We start from the raw sequence: 19,491 nt of genomic DNA, 5'->3' as shown, positions 1-19,491 counted from the left end.
CTCCTGCCACATTTATCCATGTGTTCACTATATGCAATCTTTATGATAGCTTTCAATTTACCCTCTGGCTTCACAGGACCATACTTGACTCCTGTGGGAGAAAATATCTTTTAAACAAGAGATTACGCATTACTATTTGCAGTTCAGCTTTCAGCCCTGAATATCTTTACTCTCTTTATTGGGCATTTTGTTGAAATTTTCCCTTGCTTTTTCTTATTTTTTGGCAGGGGAAGGGAAGGCTGCTTTATCATGCTCTCAAATTTAACCTGCCAGAGGTTTATGAACTCCAAAGTTCAGGCTGCAAGGCCCTCTTGTGCCTTCATCAATTTGCCTTACAAAAAAGTAAACCGATGTTCAGAAACCAGACACCCCTCTGATCTGAAGATAAGCCAGTCTCAGTGTTTTTGAATGAGCTTCCCCTACAGATGGTAAATACCAATCAACTCTAAAAGACCATTACTTAAAAAACCCCAAATCAACAAAAAACCCAGCCCCCCTTCTCTTTTTAGGAAAGTAAGCTGGAGAGCCTGGAGTCTCTTAAGACATACCTGTGTTGCATCTTCAACAACCTCTCCTCAGCTTATCAGGACATGGTCACCTCTGCCTTGGCACAGCTCCCTTTGCTGCTTCTGAGCAGTCCCTCCACAGTGTAAACTCTTTGGAGAAAATCAGGCCCATTGGGATGCCAGGAGAGCCCCTGCTGCAGAATGCACATTTCTAGAAGGGGCCCCTGACCCCTTTTCTCCCTTCTGTATCCTTGGCTTATGACAGCGCTCTGACAGCCCCTGCAGTATGGACACCTCACCAGACCACACCACACCAAGCAGACTTTCCACTTATTCGCAACTCCAGTATCTAACAAACGGCATTAAATTGACCCAAGCTGCCAAGCATCTGACATGAGGCCCGGCATGCCTCAGGGCACCCCAGAGCCCCCTCCCAACTGCCCAGAGCTTCCCTCCCTCTCAGACCTGGCTCCACAGGGAAGGATGGCATTTCTTCTCCCTTGTCACTGACGAGATGCTGACAGTGAGCTTCTTGCGTTGAGGCTTCATGTCCCCCTGCACACAGAACCATGCAAACGCTGTGATGCCACAGCAACACGAACATACTGTTGCTAAACTCTTCCCAGGTTTCCATTGCATCCCAGGCTCTTCAGACAGCTGTATTTCCAGGACATTCCTCTCTGTCCTGAAGTGCCTCCCCGCTCCTTCCCTTCCCCCGCTGCACAGCTCTGCCATTACTGTCATAGGCCAGGCACTTCCTCACTTGCTTGAGCTTTCCCTTCCTTCTGGGCTCTGGGAAACACAGTGGGTCCCCCCACAGTGGCACCACTGCTCCCCCGCCAGTGCAAAAGGGAGCTTTTTGTGTTCAGTGTATCTCAAAGAAAGGAAAAGGGAGAGGCAACCACATTTCAGAGGGAACACCGGCAAGGATTCAAGTTTCATCAGCAAGGGAAGATGTCAGCCCGAGTGGGGAGGTGGCAGGAGAGGAGATGATACTTCCTGGCCAGATCCTGTTGAGAAAGGGCACTTGGGATGGCTCCCCAGCATGTCAGCTGGTGAGAGAGAGGGCCAGGATGTGAGTTCATGGGACATTAAAAAGTAAAACACCAAAACTGACCTGTCACCTGGAGAACAGATAAAGAGAGAGAAAGTTTGGGTCATTTCTCTGCTGTGTAGGTACAGGAATACACCACACAGGGAAAAAAACCCAACCCGGTGCTGCCCCAGCAGTGTCACTGAGTGATGACCGGCTATGTTATGAAAACTCACCAGCAGCTCTGTCTTACACTGGCAATCAGTGAAAGCCGTTGTGGCTCATGGTAGGTGTATACCTGATTTTCTACTATGCTACTAAAGGCTGGAGACCTGCGAGTCAGAGAGGGACCTGGGGGTGTTGATAGCTGGCTAAACATGAGCCAGCAGTGTGCCCAGGTGGCCAAGAAGGCCAATGGCATCCTGGCTTGTATCAGCAACAGCATGGCCAGCAGGGACAGGGAAGTGATCTTACCCCTGTACTTGGCACTGGTGAGGCCGCACCTCAATTACTGTGTTCAGTTTTGGGCCCCTCACTACAAAAAGGACATTGAATTACTCAAGCGTGTCCAAAGAAGAGCAACGAAGCTGGTGAAGGGTCTGGAGCACATGTCGTACGAGGAGCGGCTGAGGGAACTGGGGTTGTTTAGTTTGGAGAAGAGGAGGCTGAGGGGAGACCTCACCGCCCTCTACAACTACCTGAAAGGAGGTTGCAGAGAGCTGGGGATGAGCCTCTTTAACCAAGTAACAAGTAGGTAATGACAAGAGGTAATGGCCTCAGGTTGCGCCAGGGAAGGTTTAGACTAGATATTAGGAAGTATTTCTTTACAGAACGGGTTGTTAGGCATTGGAATGGGCTGCCCAGGGAGGTGGTGGAGTCCCCATCCCTGGAGGTGTTCAAGAGGCGGGTTGACATAGCGCTGAGGGATATGGGGTAGTTGGGATCTGTCAGTGTTAGGTTAATGGTTGGACCAGATGATCTTCAAGGTCTTTTCCAACCTAGATGATTCTGTGATTCTGTAAACAAAGGATTTTAATGATTTGATTATGTGGCCACCTCCCAGCTGCCCAGCTGATTTATCTGGTAAGTTCTACATATCACTATAAGAACAAGCATCGGAAAACATATTTATTGACGTTCATGCATGGACTTCTTACCTCCACTGAGAAACGTGAGCAAGATTTGGCCACTGAGTGGTCACTGACTTGCAGTCTGTCTCCTCAGTCCCTCAACCCGGCTGCCTCCCACGTGAATGGCCTTACTCGTCCTATTAGTAGTGAACTATTTCTCATTTGTGTTACCCATGTGTGGCAGGTGCACCCGCCCAATGAAAGCAGAGCTTCTTGGCTGCCGAAGTGCAGCAGCTCCTGGCTGCCTTTGTTCTCAGGGCCTCACGGTAGTTGGGGCCTTTGTCCAATGGGAGCCGCTATTGACTACAGGTCAGATTCGGCCTGGGTATAACTGGAGTCCCCTGGGGGAGCCATTTTGAGCTCGTCCCCTGGAGCAGCACGCTGCGGTGGAGGACTCTCCCCTTGGGTCAGGACGCTGCCCAAGGAAACTCCTCGAGGTGCCCTGGGTCAGGACGCTGCCCTGAGCAGGTCCTTGAGGTTGAGAGCCCTCACTTTTCAGGTGAGTGATAAAGCATTTTGGGTTGCCATTAAACCCTAGGGAGTGGGGCTTTGTTCAGTGTTTTGGGTTGCCGTTAAACCCTAAAAAGTTGTTCTGTTCTCCTCTCACAGACATTCGAACCTGTAATTTATGGAGAGCTAGTTAACTGTGTTATTAAAATAATTTTTTTTATTTTTTTTATTTTTGGTGGTTGGTTGTTTATTTGAGAGCCTCTGTAACACCATGGCTACGTAGACAGAATACCTCAGGCTCTCTCAGGAGCTTGGGTAACTCTCTGAGGGCAGAAAAGAAACAGAAAGGACAGTACGGAGAAAAGGTCACAGCTCTATCACCTCCACCAAAGCAGATGCTGAAGTTAGAGTTTGCTCCTGTGATTGATGCCAAATAAAACAGAAGATGCTTCATGCAGTTAAGGAATGAATCACTACAAAAGTACTGTGGATGGACCCCCAGCAGCCAGTCACACATGAGATCTGAGCTCTGACAACTGTTACGTGCCACATACCTCAGGTGTTAGGCAATTCTATTTTCATGCTGAAATGCAGGTAGCCACTTTGCAGTGTCATCTCACAAAAGACGCATCAACAACCGTAATACCACATGAAATACATGACCATAGAGTAAACAAATACAGTGTAATTCGAGCCCAGAAATAAGCCCCATTCTTCAAAGTATTTTCACAGCATACCATAGACCAGGAACAGACAACTAGAGCAAAATCTGGGTGTCAGAAAAATATAATTTCCTATTAATAAATATATAGAAATATTTTTTCAGTTGTCCTGATAAAGGCTTAGGATATATCCTTTACATGACAAGTGATAAAGATGTGAAAACACTTGATAAGGCAAATTATAAACAATAAATTAGCTACACTCATTTTTTATAGCTAGAAATTCAGTTTTCCAAAGCTCTGATGTCTATCTGACAATTGTGTGAATGAAGTATATTCAAGAAGTAACGGAAACGTCTCAAGAATGACCATTTACTTGACTTTAAAAAAATATTTTAGGAGCCATCAAAGACAGACAGTGCAACATGAAACTGTTAAAAATATTCATTCCTTTTGGCACAAATCCCTCTTTGCATTCTCTCATCTTTTTAAGATGCCTTTTTCCATTTCCACCATTTATGTGAGCTTGAGGCTACAGCATGCAATGTTTCTTTAAAAAACAAAGGAAAACTAAGCTATTCTAACCCAAAGAACACAGTATCTTTAGCGCTAGAAGGAATGGTTAAGATTTCTGTTTTGCATTAAAAGTAACAGGGTCATTTATAAAAGCTCGAGTTTTTTATTTTTTTAAAAAGATCCCTCCTTCTGGTCCCTCTGGTTCTCTCTCTGGTGCCTGTTTAGTAACTTTTATATTTATAATGGCTTAATTTGACATATCTATGGCCAACTGGATTGTTGCACTCATAATATTTTTTTAAAATTTGTATTAGCAGAGCCTGCTTGGAAAAGATTTCCATTGACTAGTTTAAATCTCAGACGTGCCTCTATGATCATCCAGAGGACGAGGGAAAAATGACCTGACGTTTCTGTCCAGTTTTCACAGAAGACAGAAATAGAGGAAAAACCTGCTCTGAAGCATACAGCTGTACAGCAGGGGCGCATGAAAATAAACATCCCTCTGCTATTTTATGGAGAAAACTGATTTAATCTGTTTAATAGCATGCAGTAATGCTGTTCAGTTAAATGTATTTTTGTTAAGCTAAGTTGGAATTCTGATGTCTACTGCCTGGCAGTAACTTGAACCTATTATAATTATGCCCTTTAACAGTCTTCAAAAGGGCACGAATTTGGCTCCATGCTGATGCCTGCACCTTAGCAAAGCCAAACAGCTGGTGTTGCTGAAATACAATGCCAAGGGAAGAATAGATGTTACAAACCTGCCTCACCTGTTCTTCTCAGTAAACTACCTTGCACAAAGGTGTTAAGGCAGGAACAAGACACTAAGGTTGACAATGTCTCAGGTCTCTGTATACATTTGCTGGCAAAGGCAGAAGTTCTCCCTGTAAAGATTTTCTGGCTTCACAAAATATGAAAACGGGTAGATATTGGATGCATTAAATGCAAAATTATTATTTCATTTTTGAAAGGCTGTTTAAAATTTGAGGCATCCTCACTCAAACAGTTTGTCAACCTTTCTCAGAGCCTTCACCAAGGGAGTGTACTGTATTTACATGATGTTCAGTTAATTTTCTCCATGTTTCTGCTCCTGCCCCAAACTTCAGTCTTCAGTACTTACACTTTCTCTGGCCCAACTCTCCCTGCTCAACAAGTCATACAACCCACCTTTCTTAATCTCAGCCCCAGTTTCTTTACTGAAAATAATTCAATCTCTTTTCATCTCAGACCCAGTTCCCCTTGCTCAGGAAATTTCTTCATCCTTCTTTTTGTCCCAGTCCTCAAAGTCCCATCTCTCACTCCTGCCCTGACTTTCCAGGCAGCTTCCATATAATTCAGGTAATTTCCTCCTTCACACTGCCAGCCAGAAGCCTTGCCAGACTACAAGCTCCAAAATATCTTAAGCATGCCCCTTTTCTCCCTGGTCATGGATTTAGAGATGTTCGAAGACATGTAATGTAGCTAAATCTGGGTGAATTTTAACTGGGACACATCCTTGTCCCAGAGCTGACCTCATGGCAAGGCTCACACTTTCATGCTGAAGGCCTTAGAGGAGATGAAGAGCAATGAACCGTTTTCAAAGGAAAGGTCACCAGGAGTTTAACATGAGCAAAATGACATTTCCTTCTAGCTTTATTTACAGAACCAGATGAACCATTTCAACTAACATTTTCAAAGCCCAGCATGGGAAGTTTCAGCACGAATAGCTAAATTGACAAAATTATAAAAAACTGAGGGCAGGTTACTTTCCTGAGGAATGCTGTGGGAAGAGGAGCTGTGCACCAGCTCTGTCAGAGAACTTTCTCCCTTTAAACTAACACTGGCAGCTGCAGGGCAGCCAGTCTGCAGTCCAAATGGTCACTACATTTCTTTTTAATGAGAGTTTGGACCTGCTTCAAGCCTAGTGCTAAAATTAGGTCTTTTACTAGCTTTTTAATTTTCCAGTTCAAAGGCTAGACGTTTTCAGAAACCACGTAAGCCACTACTGAAAGTAACAGTCTGGACCACGGTTCTGACTCCAAGACATCCAACAAAAGCTCTTTTGCATTTTGTGGGGAGCCAGATGAGCATAGCTCAAAAAGGCAAGAGTGTTGCACTTCACATCAATCTCATGCTGCTAACAGGGAAAATACAGTTCCACTTTTTACAAAAGCCAAGGGAATAAGAAGGATGAATACCTAGGTACAGAGCTTTGGCTGTAATCACAGTGCATGGTAGTTTAGATGCGACTTTTCTAAGAGACCTCTCTCTGCAGGACACAAGTTATTCCAAAGACATAAACAACGTGCCAGCCTGACTGCTGTGATTCATCACTGCTTTCTTTGATGAGATCACCACATGCTATCACAGAGCAAAAGAAGCCTCAGTGCCTGAGCCCCAATTTTATGGTTCAAGAATCAACAGTGTTTTCACTCAGGAAATTTATAGTCTTTGCCAACCCCAGACTGGAACGAAGACACATCAGTCACATGTTGCAACCCATCCAGCAAACTCAGCTCCACACTCACTATTTCAGTTTCTTTTCTGGTCATGACATTTTGTAAGTAGACATAGGAAAAAGGTTAAAAGTCAAAACAGGTAAGCTGTATCAATAAGTTAAATTCAAATTTTCTTGAAATAAGTAGCAGTCTCAGAGTGCCAACTCAGATCATGTAAGACTATATACTTAAAAATGTTTGGCTTAGAAAAATCACCTTTATTCATTTTCCACCAGTGCCCCCCCAGAGTAGGTTTTTTAGAGCATTCAAAAGGCCACACTGCACCTGTAAGTGCTCTACCCTTTCAGTCATTCTCTTCTACTTTTCACATCAAATATGTTAACTTGCCTTTAAACCGATGCAGAGGCCCTCCTGAAATTTTTTATACATGTGCTTTTTATATCCTGTTTTTTCTTTTACTTACACTTCCAGTTACTGATTATGTTTCAGGGTCAAAAAGAACCGCGTGAGGAAAATCAAATTTTAAAGAGACAGATAGGCAAGGTCATAATCTAAACCAATTTTTTTTTAACCGTTTTTTAATATAGTCATCCACCTACCTGATGTGCTGATGTGTTCATTCACCCACCTACCTTTGAAGAAAAGTTTTACAAGTATTTAGTCTTTTTCATCAGAAGTTAATCAGTTAGTGCAAATGACGATGCATGCTCATCAGTTACCAATATATTGCTTTATTTCTTGGTAGCAAATTAAGGCTTTATAGTGAGATTTGTACAGTACAGGCCAATTTAAACATCAGAAACCTTAAAAACCATGTAGCACTACTCACTCAATTTAGCATAGCCAGAAAAGTAGCTTTTTTTTTTTTTTTTTTTTTTTAATAAACAGTTAAATGTTACTAATGAGGCCTTATATTTCATGAGTGCAAATGGCTCAAAATCCCACCATCCTCAGGAATGGGCTTAACATTTAACTATCCTTGGGGCCATTTTGAGATAAAGGATAAACACAGAGTATAGCTGGCTCGGATAAAATACACTGGACTAGTTGCTGGAGAAGAATCTCTAATTTTAAAAACACAGAAAGGAAAACCAAAGTGATATTAACTGGCCAAAGGATGGTATCACCCCCTATTAGTCACTGACTCATAATAGTAGCAATGACAAATTCATTTTCCATGGCCCTCCTTGCTTTAGTACAATTTGATTTATAATTCAGGGCTGATGACATCCTGTATGCTAAGAAACTCAAAACTGGAGGAACATACATAAGTTACAGGAATTTTTGCAGCAGTAGGACAAATTCCCTCTGCAGGGACATGTCCAAACCACTGCTTTTTTGTAATTCGAGAGAGCCTTGCTACAAGTATTTCCTTAGCAGTTATGTATTTTTCTCAAGCATATGGATTTTCACTTCATATCAATGATTTTATTAGTGTTGTCTGCAGATGATGGAACTACTGCTTATGAAAACCAGACACGGTGCTTCCCTTCTTACGTTCTCTACCAAGACGTTTATAGCGTTTGAGATGAATGTATGAATTCACCTGTCAGTCAGGCGCAGGGGGCCTGCCTGAAAATATCATCACCCCTAACATGTCTGGCTTTCAGATCTGAGCATTACATATGAAAATGCACAGAAACGGCTGCCAGAAAATTGTGAAGAAAGTAACCATGAAACGACCACACGCTCTGGGGAAGAAGACAAAGAGATGGGGGAAACTCCAAACCGCTCTTGCTCTTCCATGAACAAGAGTGACCAGGAGACTACAAGAGGCTCCCAGTGTCACAGGGCAACACTGGCATTTTAATTCCTTGTTGAATGGCAGCTGTTTCTCCAGCCTAAGGGAACACACACAGACAAGGTTTCACAAAATCTAAATCTAATGTGAATAACACTCTAAGCCCCTCCGTCCCCAGGGGTGTTATCTAACATCAGGTTAATGTCTCTGAAGTCTCAAAATCAGCCACCTATCCTTTGAACTGGAAGGCCACAGAAAAGGGTCTGGTTTCTATGTGTATTAAGGCACATAATGGATTCATGTGCCTGGTTTGCTCAGGGACTGTCAACTGCAGTGGTGCCCCAGCACAAGGAACAAAGACAGACTTCCTGGTGACAGCTGCTCAGCACAGCAATTGGGACTGCCCCATGTAAGCTGCTCCACAACGCCTCAGAGTCCCCGGTGTACGACAGTGCTACCTCTCAGCTTGTTGCAGAATTACAGCAGCTTCTCAGGCCAACTTGCTGGCTTTTCCCTCTGCTGGGCCACTAATATCTCATGTTTTCCTTCACTCAAACATGTCACTGCTTATCAGACCCAGAAGTCCCCATCTGTGACCAGAGGATGGTACTATACATGCAGGAGAGGGCGGATTTAGAAATGAAGGCAAGTAGTGATGATGCACAAGTGACCCGGACGTGGGCTTTCCAAGAGAATCCACGCATGGACACAGTCTCCAGACTCACTCACCAGAGTGCTTGGCAATGGCCAGCAGGTCTTATTCTGCCTCAGTCAAGTATGTTTAAGAACATTACCTAGTATTTCCCGAGGGATCACAATGGATGACTACCAAAGAGAAACTACTTGGAGACAAGGGGATGTTTTATCAACCATATTGGAAGAATTTGGGGAACACAGACACATATTGCATAGTCAGCTTCATGAGCACAGCTGGAATTCAGATATATTTGACACAGTTTAGTAGCATTTCCAAAGGAGGGATTATGTGCTATTTCCTTTGGAGGTAGCTACTGTAGCCTGGGACAAGATCACGGCTGTTATGGAAACGGCACCCCACTGAGGATGCTGAGCACTCATTGCTTTTGCATTAAGGCAGCCTCTCCACGGAGACCCACCGCACCTTAAAAAGTGATCATATAAAAAGCAAACAAAATAGTCCTCTAGAAACCCCCCTCACTCACAACATACAAGAAAAGCTGACTCCCGTGAGCTATAGAAAAGACAGCATTACTGAATATGGGAGCGTGTGTTTATACATCAGTGTTTTTAATACTGCATTGTAACGACAGGTTCAGGGTGTCCTTTCAGAAGAAGGCAGGGTTGGTGTGCTCTATAATACAGCGCTTGCAATGTCGTTTAACAAATCGCAGAGCATCCACAGAGACATCGCAGTCCTGCACGTTCAACATCTGCAGGTCAAAACAGTTGGCAGCTACAATCTGCAGGCCCTGCCCAGTGATGCTCTCACATGACTTCAGGCTCAGGCGCTTCAGGTTGAAGCAGTTGAGGGCTAGAAATTCCAAGCCGGTGTCTGAGACCAGAGGGCACTTGCCAATATCTAGTGATTTGAGTTTTGTGCAATTTTTGGCGAGGTACTCCACGCCGTGGTCCGTGATGCCCTCGCAGCCCCGCGCGTTGAGGTAGCGCAGCTTGCTGCAGTATTTGGCTATGTAACGGATGCCCACATCTGTGATCCGGCCGCAGTGAGCGATGCTAAGGTATCGGAGGCGCGACTCCAGCTTGGCAATCTCCCGCATGCCAAAGTCACTGACAAAGCGACAGTCGCTCACACTCAGTTCCTTAATGGACGTGCAGTAAATCATCAGGTAGCGGAGACCCTCGTCGGTGATGCGGACACAGCGGCGCAGGTACAGGTGGGTCAGTTGAGTGCAGTGAGCGGCAATGGTGTGCAGTCCTTCGTCCTCCAGGACGAAGCAGTCTGTCATGTCCAAGTAGCGAATGGAGATTTGCTTCCCATGTAAGGGAGACAGCTTGATGGAGGCTTCGCGAGTCAAACTGATGCATGTTACTTTGGAGCAGCCTAAGTGGAAAAACACAGTGAATTTAAGCAAGCAGTGAAAACAAATCACACAGCAAGACCAGAAAGGTGGCCATGAAATCGCATACTGGATGTGATGAAGATATCTTCGTGTTGCACGAGCAGAATCATTCTGACTGACTAGTTTGGATTTGCTCTGATGTGCCCCGACACCAGAGGAAATAATAAATTCCACCGGACTCAGTGAGATTGCTTTGGGATTTTGAGCACCTGCAACATGCAACATGATGGTCCCAAGTTTATCTAGGGACAGTCTATGATCTGCTACTGCAATATAAACCCAGTGACAATTTGTGAAAATGGTACTTAATGACAACCAACGTAGCTTTTTGATCAGAGGCAGTCTCATTGCTCACTGGCTGAGTTTGTAAACCAACATCAGAGGCCCTTTCACCATCAAACCCCATTATAAAAAAGACAAACCCCACCCACCCTCCAAAAAGCATTTGGAGAACAGATGTGAATCCAGCCCCAAGCCTGCAATGTAGAAAGGATGCAAAACCATGGCAAGTATGTGCTTGCAGAAGGGTGGAGATTCGGGTAACCTAAGGAGAATGGGGAGAGTCAGCAGGAGCCAACAGACTGGTAAGGGCATGGGAGGACATGGACAGACGCAGAAAGGACTGTTTCAAGTGAGAAAGTCTGGACATGAATGGAGGTAACTAGACTAGAGGAGAAACTCCAGACCTTGCAAGGAAAGATAAAAGGCTACATTAAAGGGAAAAACACGCTCACAGACTTCTCCCATTTTTAACCTCCATTCTGTGCAGGGTGGTGAATGAAAGTTTTTTTTGGAAAGTGCTGTTTCTGCTGCACTGCAGACTGGCAATCATGAGCTCCTGAAGGGAAATTCTTATCTGTGCCAATTTCAGCTGGGCACATTGCTTTAGCATAGCTAGAAACAGCTGAAAGGAAGAAGGAAGGGTCTACCCGTCAGTGATCAAGGCCCAGCAGTTTTAGCCGTAAATGTCCACTCAGACAAATTCTGCAGCTTATGCCTGAAGAGGTGCCCTCAGGTAGGGGTAAAAAGAGCTTTTCTGTATTGCTGAAGCACTGGCCAATTGCTATGAAGTGACCCATGAAAAGCCAGAAAAGTTAGGATGATGACCTTAATGCTCCATGTATTGGAAATGCTGCACAAATCCTGCAGCCTGGAAGTAAAGAGCATGACAGTGTATGGAGACCACCTCAGAAACTTGAATGACCCAAACCCATACCACTTGATACAACAGGTTCTCATTCAGAGGCTTAGTGGAAGGTATGAATATGCTTCAGTTCTTAAAAATAAAAAGGAAAAAAAAAATCCCTTGAGATAATCCAGTGGGCTCACATAAATGCTGTAAGCAGTATGGGATATGGACTTGAAACATTCTGACACCTGCAGTTAGATTTCTACATTCATCATTTGAATTTGCAGCTGGATCTTTAATTTAGGCTTTAAATTTATTTGAACAGATGCAAATTTTACCTTAGGCTTCACATAAGGAAATGGGCAAATTGTCCACAGGTCATGCAGAAGCTCTGGGACCTTGAAGCGAAGCACTTTGTTCAACGAATAACATCATAAAACTGAATGCTGCTATTTCCTCCTCAGACTGGGTTGCAGATCAATCTATGTTATGGTGCAATCTCTGGAAATATGTTTGCCGTCAAGTAAGTACTACATACATGCTCACACAGTGATTTTTCTAAAGGGAAGCAGTACAATACTAACGGTGTAAAAATTTCACCTCTAATATGTTCTTTGGAGTAGGTGATACTAAATGCACCACAGGAATCCCCACCCTTGAGCTGAGTTTCCACAGAAGAAGTTGGCACCTAGGCAGAGTTCTGCTGGACTTGACGTAGCTGTCGCTATTGTGTTTGCCCAAGGAGGCTGCTGGATTAAGAAGTCAGTCTGGATATTTTACATGCTGACCAGAATTCAATTTTAAGATCTGGCTAAAAGAGAATGAAGGGTCCATGAGGCCGAGGAGAACTGCCTGCTGAGGATCCAAGAAGGGGGAATGCTTTAATGACTGCAATTAGAAAGTGAATGGGTCAGAAGTCTCACAGCAGGGTTGGAGCCGCATAGATCAGTGTGTGATCACTGTTTTGACAAGCTCAGCATCGCCTTGTCTAGTTACTTTGGCTACACTGTGAAATACTTCATGGGAAGGGTATTCAAAATGGTTTCACCAGAAAAAGAGTCCATGTTAATATAGAACTGCCTGATTTTTAGGCAAAATGACAGGTTCCTGGGACTGCAACAATTTTTCTGTCCTAAATAATAAAAAATGTAAAAACAAAGCTCTTGTAACAGAATTTTCCATAAACCAAGTATAGCTGATTTTTAAAAGGGAGGAGAAACTTCCAAACAGATTGAAAAAAATGTTGGCTAGCATGTTAGATAATAACTTTCAGTCAAGCTCAACCAACTTCTAGAGATATCTCAGACCTGCCCACAAAGTGGATGCTGAGAGTGACAGAACTTACACTGCGGAAAACTCTTAAAGTTAATATGAACATCTGGTTTTGACATTAAAGATTTTGGTACATTAGTGCTGCCAAGTAACCATCCAAGGGGGAGAGAGATTCAACTAGATGTACAACTGTGAACTGGGTTTTAATTAACTAGCTACAAATATAGTGTTATCTCCCAGCACGTGTACCCAACTTCTCTTGCTCTGTATGAAAACAAACTAGTGAACCACTTCAGTCCTGAGAATTGCTCAAGTGTGTAGGTGCAAGCCTTGTCCTCCTAACTAGAGAGAAAAGGAGGGAGAAAATGGAATCCTGCTTCCAAAACATCCTCCAAAATTACCTATATCAGAATGAAAAAAGTTTACTCAAAACAAGACCCCAGAGATCAATTATCCTCAATTCACAGGCAGGCACACGCAGCAAAAGCCACATCTGAACCCAAACACCCTGACTTCTGAGGATGTTCAAACCTCACCTGCTCCAAAAAGAAAAGGACAACTTAGAAAAGTGTGGGACTAAAATTACTTTCCTGTCCCATGGATGAGACAAAATTGAAGGACTCATCCTTCACACACTTTGGACCAAACTGATGAGCTCTTAGGGACAGACACCATCTTCTAGGTCTGAAGGTACCACAGATGAAGGCAGACGCCAAAAGAACCTATTTCAAGAAGTGGCATCATCTCTTAATTTTCCCTGCTTTTGAAAAGTCACCTTCGGTCTATAGCATATCTATCGGTAGGAGCTGTGGACCAAATCATTTTCAGACACCTACAAGCCCCCAGGTGCACTCAGGGTGTCACCAAACAGACTGGTGTGACAAGGCAGTTGACCCTCAGCTCAGAAATTCTACCTGTCCTGTCTCTCCAGGCCCAGGATGCTTGAGCCACTCAACTCACCATACCACCCTAGAGGATGTAGTAAGAAAAGCATAAATATGCCAGGGATAGAGACAGTTTTCAAAGTGATATGTAGCTCTAGGTCTAAATCACACAGGCACATTTTCTCCTGGTGCTGGAGATGCTTCAACTTGAATGTGTGGTTAGCAATCCAGAACTAATGTCAGTATGTACTGACAATAAGTAATTCATATACAAGGTCACTGTGAATAGCCTCCGTGGGACAGAACACCCCTGGAGTCCTGCAAAGGCTCCTTATCACCTAGTTGTTTCAGAGAGCAATCACAAAAAATGAATAATTCTGATTTGTTGCTATTTCTTTTGATGCTTTCCGTGACATTCTGCCATCCTAGGAATATTAGGTGAAAGAGTTGGATTAATAAAAGTTAAAAAAACCATAAAAGGCAGAAAAAAGAAAGTAAATCAGTGTACACCCGATAGGCAGCCTTGGAAAAAACAGTTTATCTGGGTACTAGTGACTCAATAGCATTGCTTCCTATGCCCACTTAGTCCTGCTTGTTGCCATTAGTACCCCTGCAATGGCAAATCAGGTCCGACTGATCGATTACAACATGAAACCAATAACAAGTGAGATCACAAAGTAAGTATCGGACATGAGATTTACTTCAGTGCTCTGCTTGGCTACCTCCTTTCTATTAAGTGCCAACCTATTTGCAGAGAGGAAATTCAGTGTGGCTGCCCTTGGGAAAAAACATCTTGTTTCCCCAGAGCAGGTCTGAGGAAAATTGTCTAAAACATTTCTGCTGATCTAAACAGCTGCAGTGATATATTGTAATTGGGTGAGAGGAAAAGCAGAAAGCCACTAAGCAAATATATACACTATTGAAAAAAAAAAAGTCCAAGTAACTAAGTCATCTTAAAATAGCAATGGAAACAAGAGGACCTTGAAGTTTAGCTAGGGATGACAACTGATATTTATACCCAGACAAAAGCCTAGCAGTGATTCTGAGCTCCTCCTCAAGTCACTTACCAGATTACAGATATATACATTATATACATTCTACATATAAAATATATATATGAAAAAGATAAAACAAATTTTGCCTTAGTAACTAGCCTTCACCATATGATGTAGCACTGACTGCAACGTGGGCCCTTGTAAGGGTGGTTTGTGGAAAAACCTATAAAAAGTACTCATGCTATTTGAATGGGCCATCTCTGCTAGCTCATCTCCATTGGAGGAGGCCTGGCCACCAAGAGGTGCTGCTGGCATTTGGGGTACTGAGATTCTAGCGGTGCCTATCTCACTAGTACTGTGTCAGGAGACTGGCACTCCTACTTCGAAAGACAACACAGAAAGAGAAAGTGTGTGGTTCTGGGGCCAGGGCGTTGACAAGCATGAGGCGTTTAGAATCAGAGGCATCCCTACTGAGGTTTTTCCTGTTACCTGACACATCCAGGTGTTCCAGGTTTGGGCACAGTGACACGACATCAAAGACCGCCTCATTGGAGATGTTGTAACAGCCAGACACCTCCAGCCTCCTCAGTTCTGGACAGCACTGGGCAATGGTGTAGAGTCCTCTGTCTGTGAGCCGCCTGCAGCCACTAACAATTACTGTCTCCAACATGAGACATACGTTGGGTGTATCCTGACAAAGCCTCCGGGTCAGCACTTTAAGAGCCCTGTCTACATTGATTGTCTCGCCAGTCAGGCGAATAGTCCTCCAAAGTCGGGGGTCCCAGGCAAGGTTATACCAGCGGCGGCACACACGGGCACAGCGGCACAGCTGGTTGGTGGGCAGGAAGGAGAATATCTGGATCATGGAGTGGTCGGGCAGCCGGTCGATGTTGGCCTGTTCCTTCTGGTGCTTGGATGCCAGACGGATGAGAGGATGAGTGAGACGAGTTGGCGGTGGCGAGTGGACCATGGCAACAGTTTCCCCAGTGACTGAGGATGAAGACGTCGACGACCCTCTGCCATTCTGGAAACCGGGGGAATTTGGTGGAAATATTAACGCTGGACTGGGTGTGCTGAGCGTCCGCATGCTCAGGTCGGAGTCTGGAAGACAAAACACACAATTTCTGTAAGCAGTGGGTGGATGCAGAGCTCTCTGCACAGCACAGCACCCCACTAGCCCATTTGTTAATGGAGCATGATGGGCTTCAGAGTTTGTTGGGGGTTAAGCAGTCATTTTTACGAGTGAGAGTGAGGAAACACATATTTAAAAATATATCTTAGAGTATACTCTGAAAACACTGTTCACCTCAGTGTTGGGTACATGACAGAGATGCACCCCTAGCTGCACTGTCAAAGCCATGCTAGCAGAGGAGGGGCTGCAGGTCTGAGCCCTGTAATGAAGAGGAGATGGCAGTGGAAGTCCAGAGATTTTAATTCTTTATACTCTCAACTAAGCGTGGCAAGAAATGAGTACATATGAGTCACAGGCTTTTTGGACAGCAAGTAATCTTGGCACTACCTAGGCAGCTGTGAACTGTTAGGGGAGAAATACTTGTGGTCCTTCGCCTCTCAGCTCCTTCAGCCGCTCAGTGGGAGGCCAAAGAAGAGCTCACCAGGTTCACAAAACTCCTTCCTTCACCAGACCTGGGCAGATGGGAAAAGCACAAGCCTGTACACTTATTTTCATTGTGTCATTAAAGAAGTTCATTTTTAAATCATGGAAACTGGTACTCAACAGTTCAACCAAGATCCCAGTGACTAGTTCTTGAAGGGGGGTTGGCTGTGCCTCTTCATGTGAACACAGAAAGCACTTATTTCCAGTGGACTAAAGCGAACTTCATTTGGATTTGAAAAAACAAGCCAAGAAAATTAAGTGGCGAAGAAACAGCACGTCTGGAAATTTGTTACAGAGCTGTTGCACAACATTTACATGCTCTTTTTGCTAGAGTTAATTGTCACACTGGAAGCAGTCAACCCAAAAAACCCCACGCAAAACAATTTGCTACATCTTTACCTTCTTTATTTCACTTTACTGGCAAAAAGCAGGCACAAAAAGAAAGGTTCTCTGCTATTAAGAAAGGTTGTCTTTGCTGTAAGATTATTTAAACTGTTTTCCCTCTGTGCTGACATTGCCACCTATGAGTCATTTCCACTCCTGCTCCCAGTTCTCCAAGCAAAGCAAGTAAAAGGCAGGAAGACAACTAGGGTATAATTTTGATAGTCAAGCAAATGCCATGGGCAATACATTTAGAGACACTGAGATATTTCAGCAGTACGCTACAGAAGATGCAACCAGTTTATGAGACATGAATGCTGCTGCTGAGCACACTCCTGCCATCTCTGACTTCTCAGTACCGATCTCAACAGAAATTCTTTATGAAGGAAAGCACCATCCAGAGATGGAACACAGGAACCACAATTTAGCACCCAGCAGAGTATCAACTATCATAAATGGAGTAAGAACAGTGATTTTAGAGCACCAAGCTTTCCTCCACATCGCATCTTCTGCTATTACTTCAGTGTTCAGACATTTCAGGGAAGCATGCAAAGCCATCTCCTTAAGCAACACCGACTCTAAAGCTCTGACTGTGACAGCATAGATATGGACTAAGCAGGGTAGAGCTAGAAAAAGAAACCTGCCCAAATCTGGATTTACAGAGTTTTTAAGTACATTTTAGATGAATTTGATCAGTGTATTACACATAAATTTCCCCATCAAGCTTTTTACTTAGCCCAGCACAGGCATCCTCTGATCTCACTAGCTACAACAGCAGCAACCACAGGCCTGCATTTTCACAGCGTGTCTGCGAAGGAGACTATTTAGCTGAAGAACACAAGACACGAAGTCCAGCAGCTCGCCTGAGATCATCTAGTTCAGTTGCAGAGAGATCAAAATCATCACATCACACTGTGAAGGAAATACCTACACTACCCAGCTCCTTCCCTCTTCCCCTTCTGTATCTTGTTTTACTGTTAAACAGAAGCTCAGTATTTCAGCAAGTGACCAGAAAAACATTTTCTTCAAGGCTCTGAGTCTATGCTATGGCTACGCGGACCTAACCCAGGGGTTTGTGTATTTTTGAGCAAGAACCATACCTTAACGCAGAGTAGGTTTTGCAGACGCCCTGCTCCCCTTTGAGACCTCCTAATACCCCCCTGGCAGCTATTGCAAATAATTGCATCGAGGAGTGTTATTTGGAAAGCGTCTGGTATACTCCGGTATTTTAAAAATGAGATTTACAGCTGGAGAGAAAGAACCCAAAACACCAGCAGCAGCCAGGCTCTTGCAGACAAGTGCTGACTCCATAGACCACTTAGACAACAGTCCCCTAGATTAATTTTTGCAAGGACTTACCATATGTTTGACCTCCCTCACATTACCACCAAAACCAATGACAGTGCCTGAAGTTAAACATGTGCCGAAGATAGGGCAGACGTGGAGCTGTTACATTTTGCTCTTTTCTTGAGATTTTAAGACAAGGATGCTTCTAATACAAAAGAATACACATTTTTTCAAGTTCTGGATGTGTCTCCCACTGCTACATATATTTGGTATTGTGAATTCCCCTCCTTTCCTTTTACTTTTTCATTGGCCTTGGGCTTTTTGTTTGTTTGGTTGTTGCTTGTTTGTTTTTTACACAAACCGGTACAAAAAGGGAAAACAAAATGATATAAATAAAACCCACAGAACAAACACTTGTTTCTACACTGCAAAATAGATGGAACTAAAACCAAAAGCAAAAAGTTCCATTTTTTAACATCTGTTATAAACAATTTTTAGTACTGTGGGAATGATTACCACCTGTAAGACAGTCTCCTGACATATTTTGAAAACATACACTTTTAGTCAGTTATTGCTGAAAACACCTAAAAAATCTCTGCAGGGTTACATTCTTCCCTACTCTCCATTCCTACTTAAGTACAAAAAAGCATTGAATACTCCATGATTCTCCCCCCACCCCCTGCCCTCGGTGATCAAAGCACCAAGCTGATATGGCTAATCTCCACTCCTTTTGGATCAAAAGTGGCATTCCTTCATCACTCCTGGGCACTCTGTGAATAATCTATACCTTACACATTCTGGATGCATAATGAATTACCAAAATGTGGTTTTTAACTTAGACCCAGAGCTAAAAAAGGTTTGACCTTCTGTTTTATGGGTATGCTCCGTGCTTGCTTCGTGCTCTCTTAATCCTCTCATTAGTATAGCAGTTCCAGATGTGCTCCTGTATTTCCTTTAGCTTCAATCCTGAAGGTGCATCATGCGAAACTTGTTCCCTCCACCTTCGGGGCATGGACTTCCAGACAGACACATACATATACATACACACATACCCTGTCTGCCCACCTCAAGGTATTTTGGAAAAAGACTGTAGTGTTGTCATTATGTTTAAACAAGCAAGTTGAGAGAGCATTACTGGTCTGCTGAGCCTGTAATGCAATATGCTCTCAGACAGGAATTTTGCTGGTAGCTCAGCTGAACTCTGTACAGAGGTATTCCCGCTTACTGTTCATTGCACAACCCTAAGGGGAAAAGAAAAAAAATAGCAGGTGAGTCCAGGAGCTTTTTGCCAGTAGAAACTTGGAAAGATTTTTGCTAGCCTTTAAAGCTTCAGCAAAACACTCGGTCTACTGTACATTTTCCAGGCTTTTCAAGTATTGTTGGGAGGGGCTT

General features: G+C 43.7%; 1 protein-coding gene across 3 annotated transcripts in view; it reads right to left on the bottom strand.

Moving 5' to 3' along the window:
- Positions 1 to 7,450: 7,450 nt before the first annotated feature.
- Positions 7,451 to 19,491, bottom strand: part of FBXL7 (F-box and leucine rich repeat protein 7) — a 196,912-nt gene continuing 184,871 nt past the window's right edge. For all 3 annotated transcript variants that reach the window (XM_074826297.1, XM_074826318.1, XM_074826307.1), the window contains 2 exons: positions 15,306 to 15,917; positions 7,451 to 10,517 (listed from right to left, as the gene is read on the bottom strand). In XM_074826297.1, the coding sequence (XP_074682398.1) occupies positions 9,781 to 10,517; positions 15,306 to 15,917 (1,349 nt within the window). In that variant the 3' untranslated portion in view covers positions 7,451 to 9,780. The remainder of the gene's footprint in view (positions 10,518 to 15,305; positions 15,918 to 19,491) is intronic.

The sequence above is a fragment of the Strix aluco genome, chromosome 1, assembly GCF_031877795.1.
Source record: "Strix aluco isolate bStrAlu1 chromosome 1, bStrAlu1.hap1, whole genome shotgun sequence".
Classification (NCBI taxonomy): Eukaryota; Metazoa; Chordata; class Aves; order Strigiformes; family Strigidae; genus Strix; species Strix aluco.
Note: the sequence above shows the minus strand (reverse complement) of the source record. Positions and strands in the feature narration are given on the sequence as shown.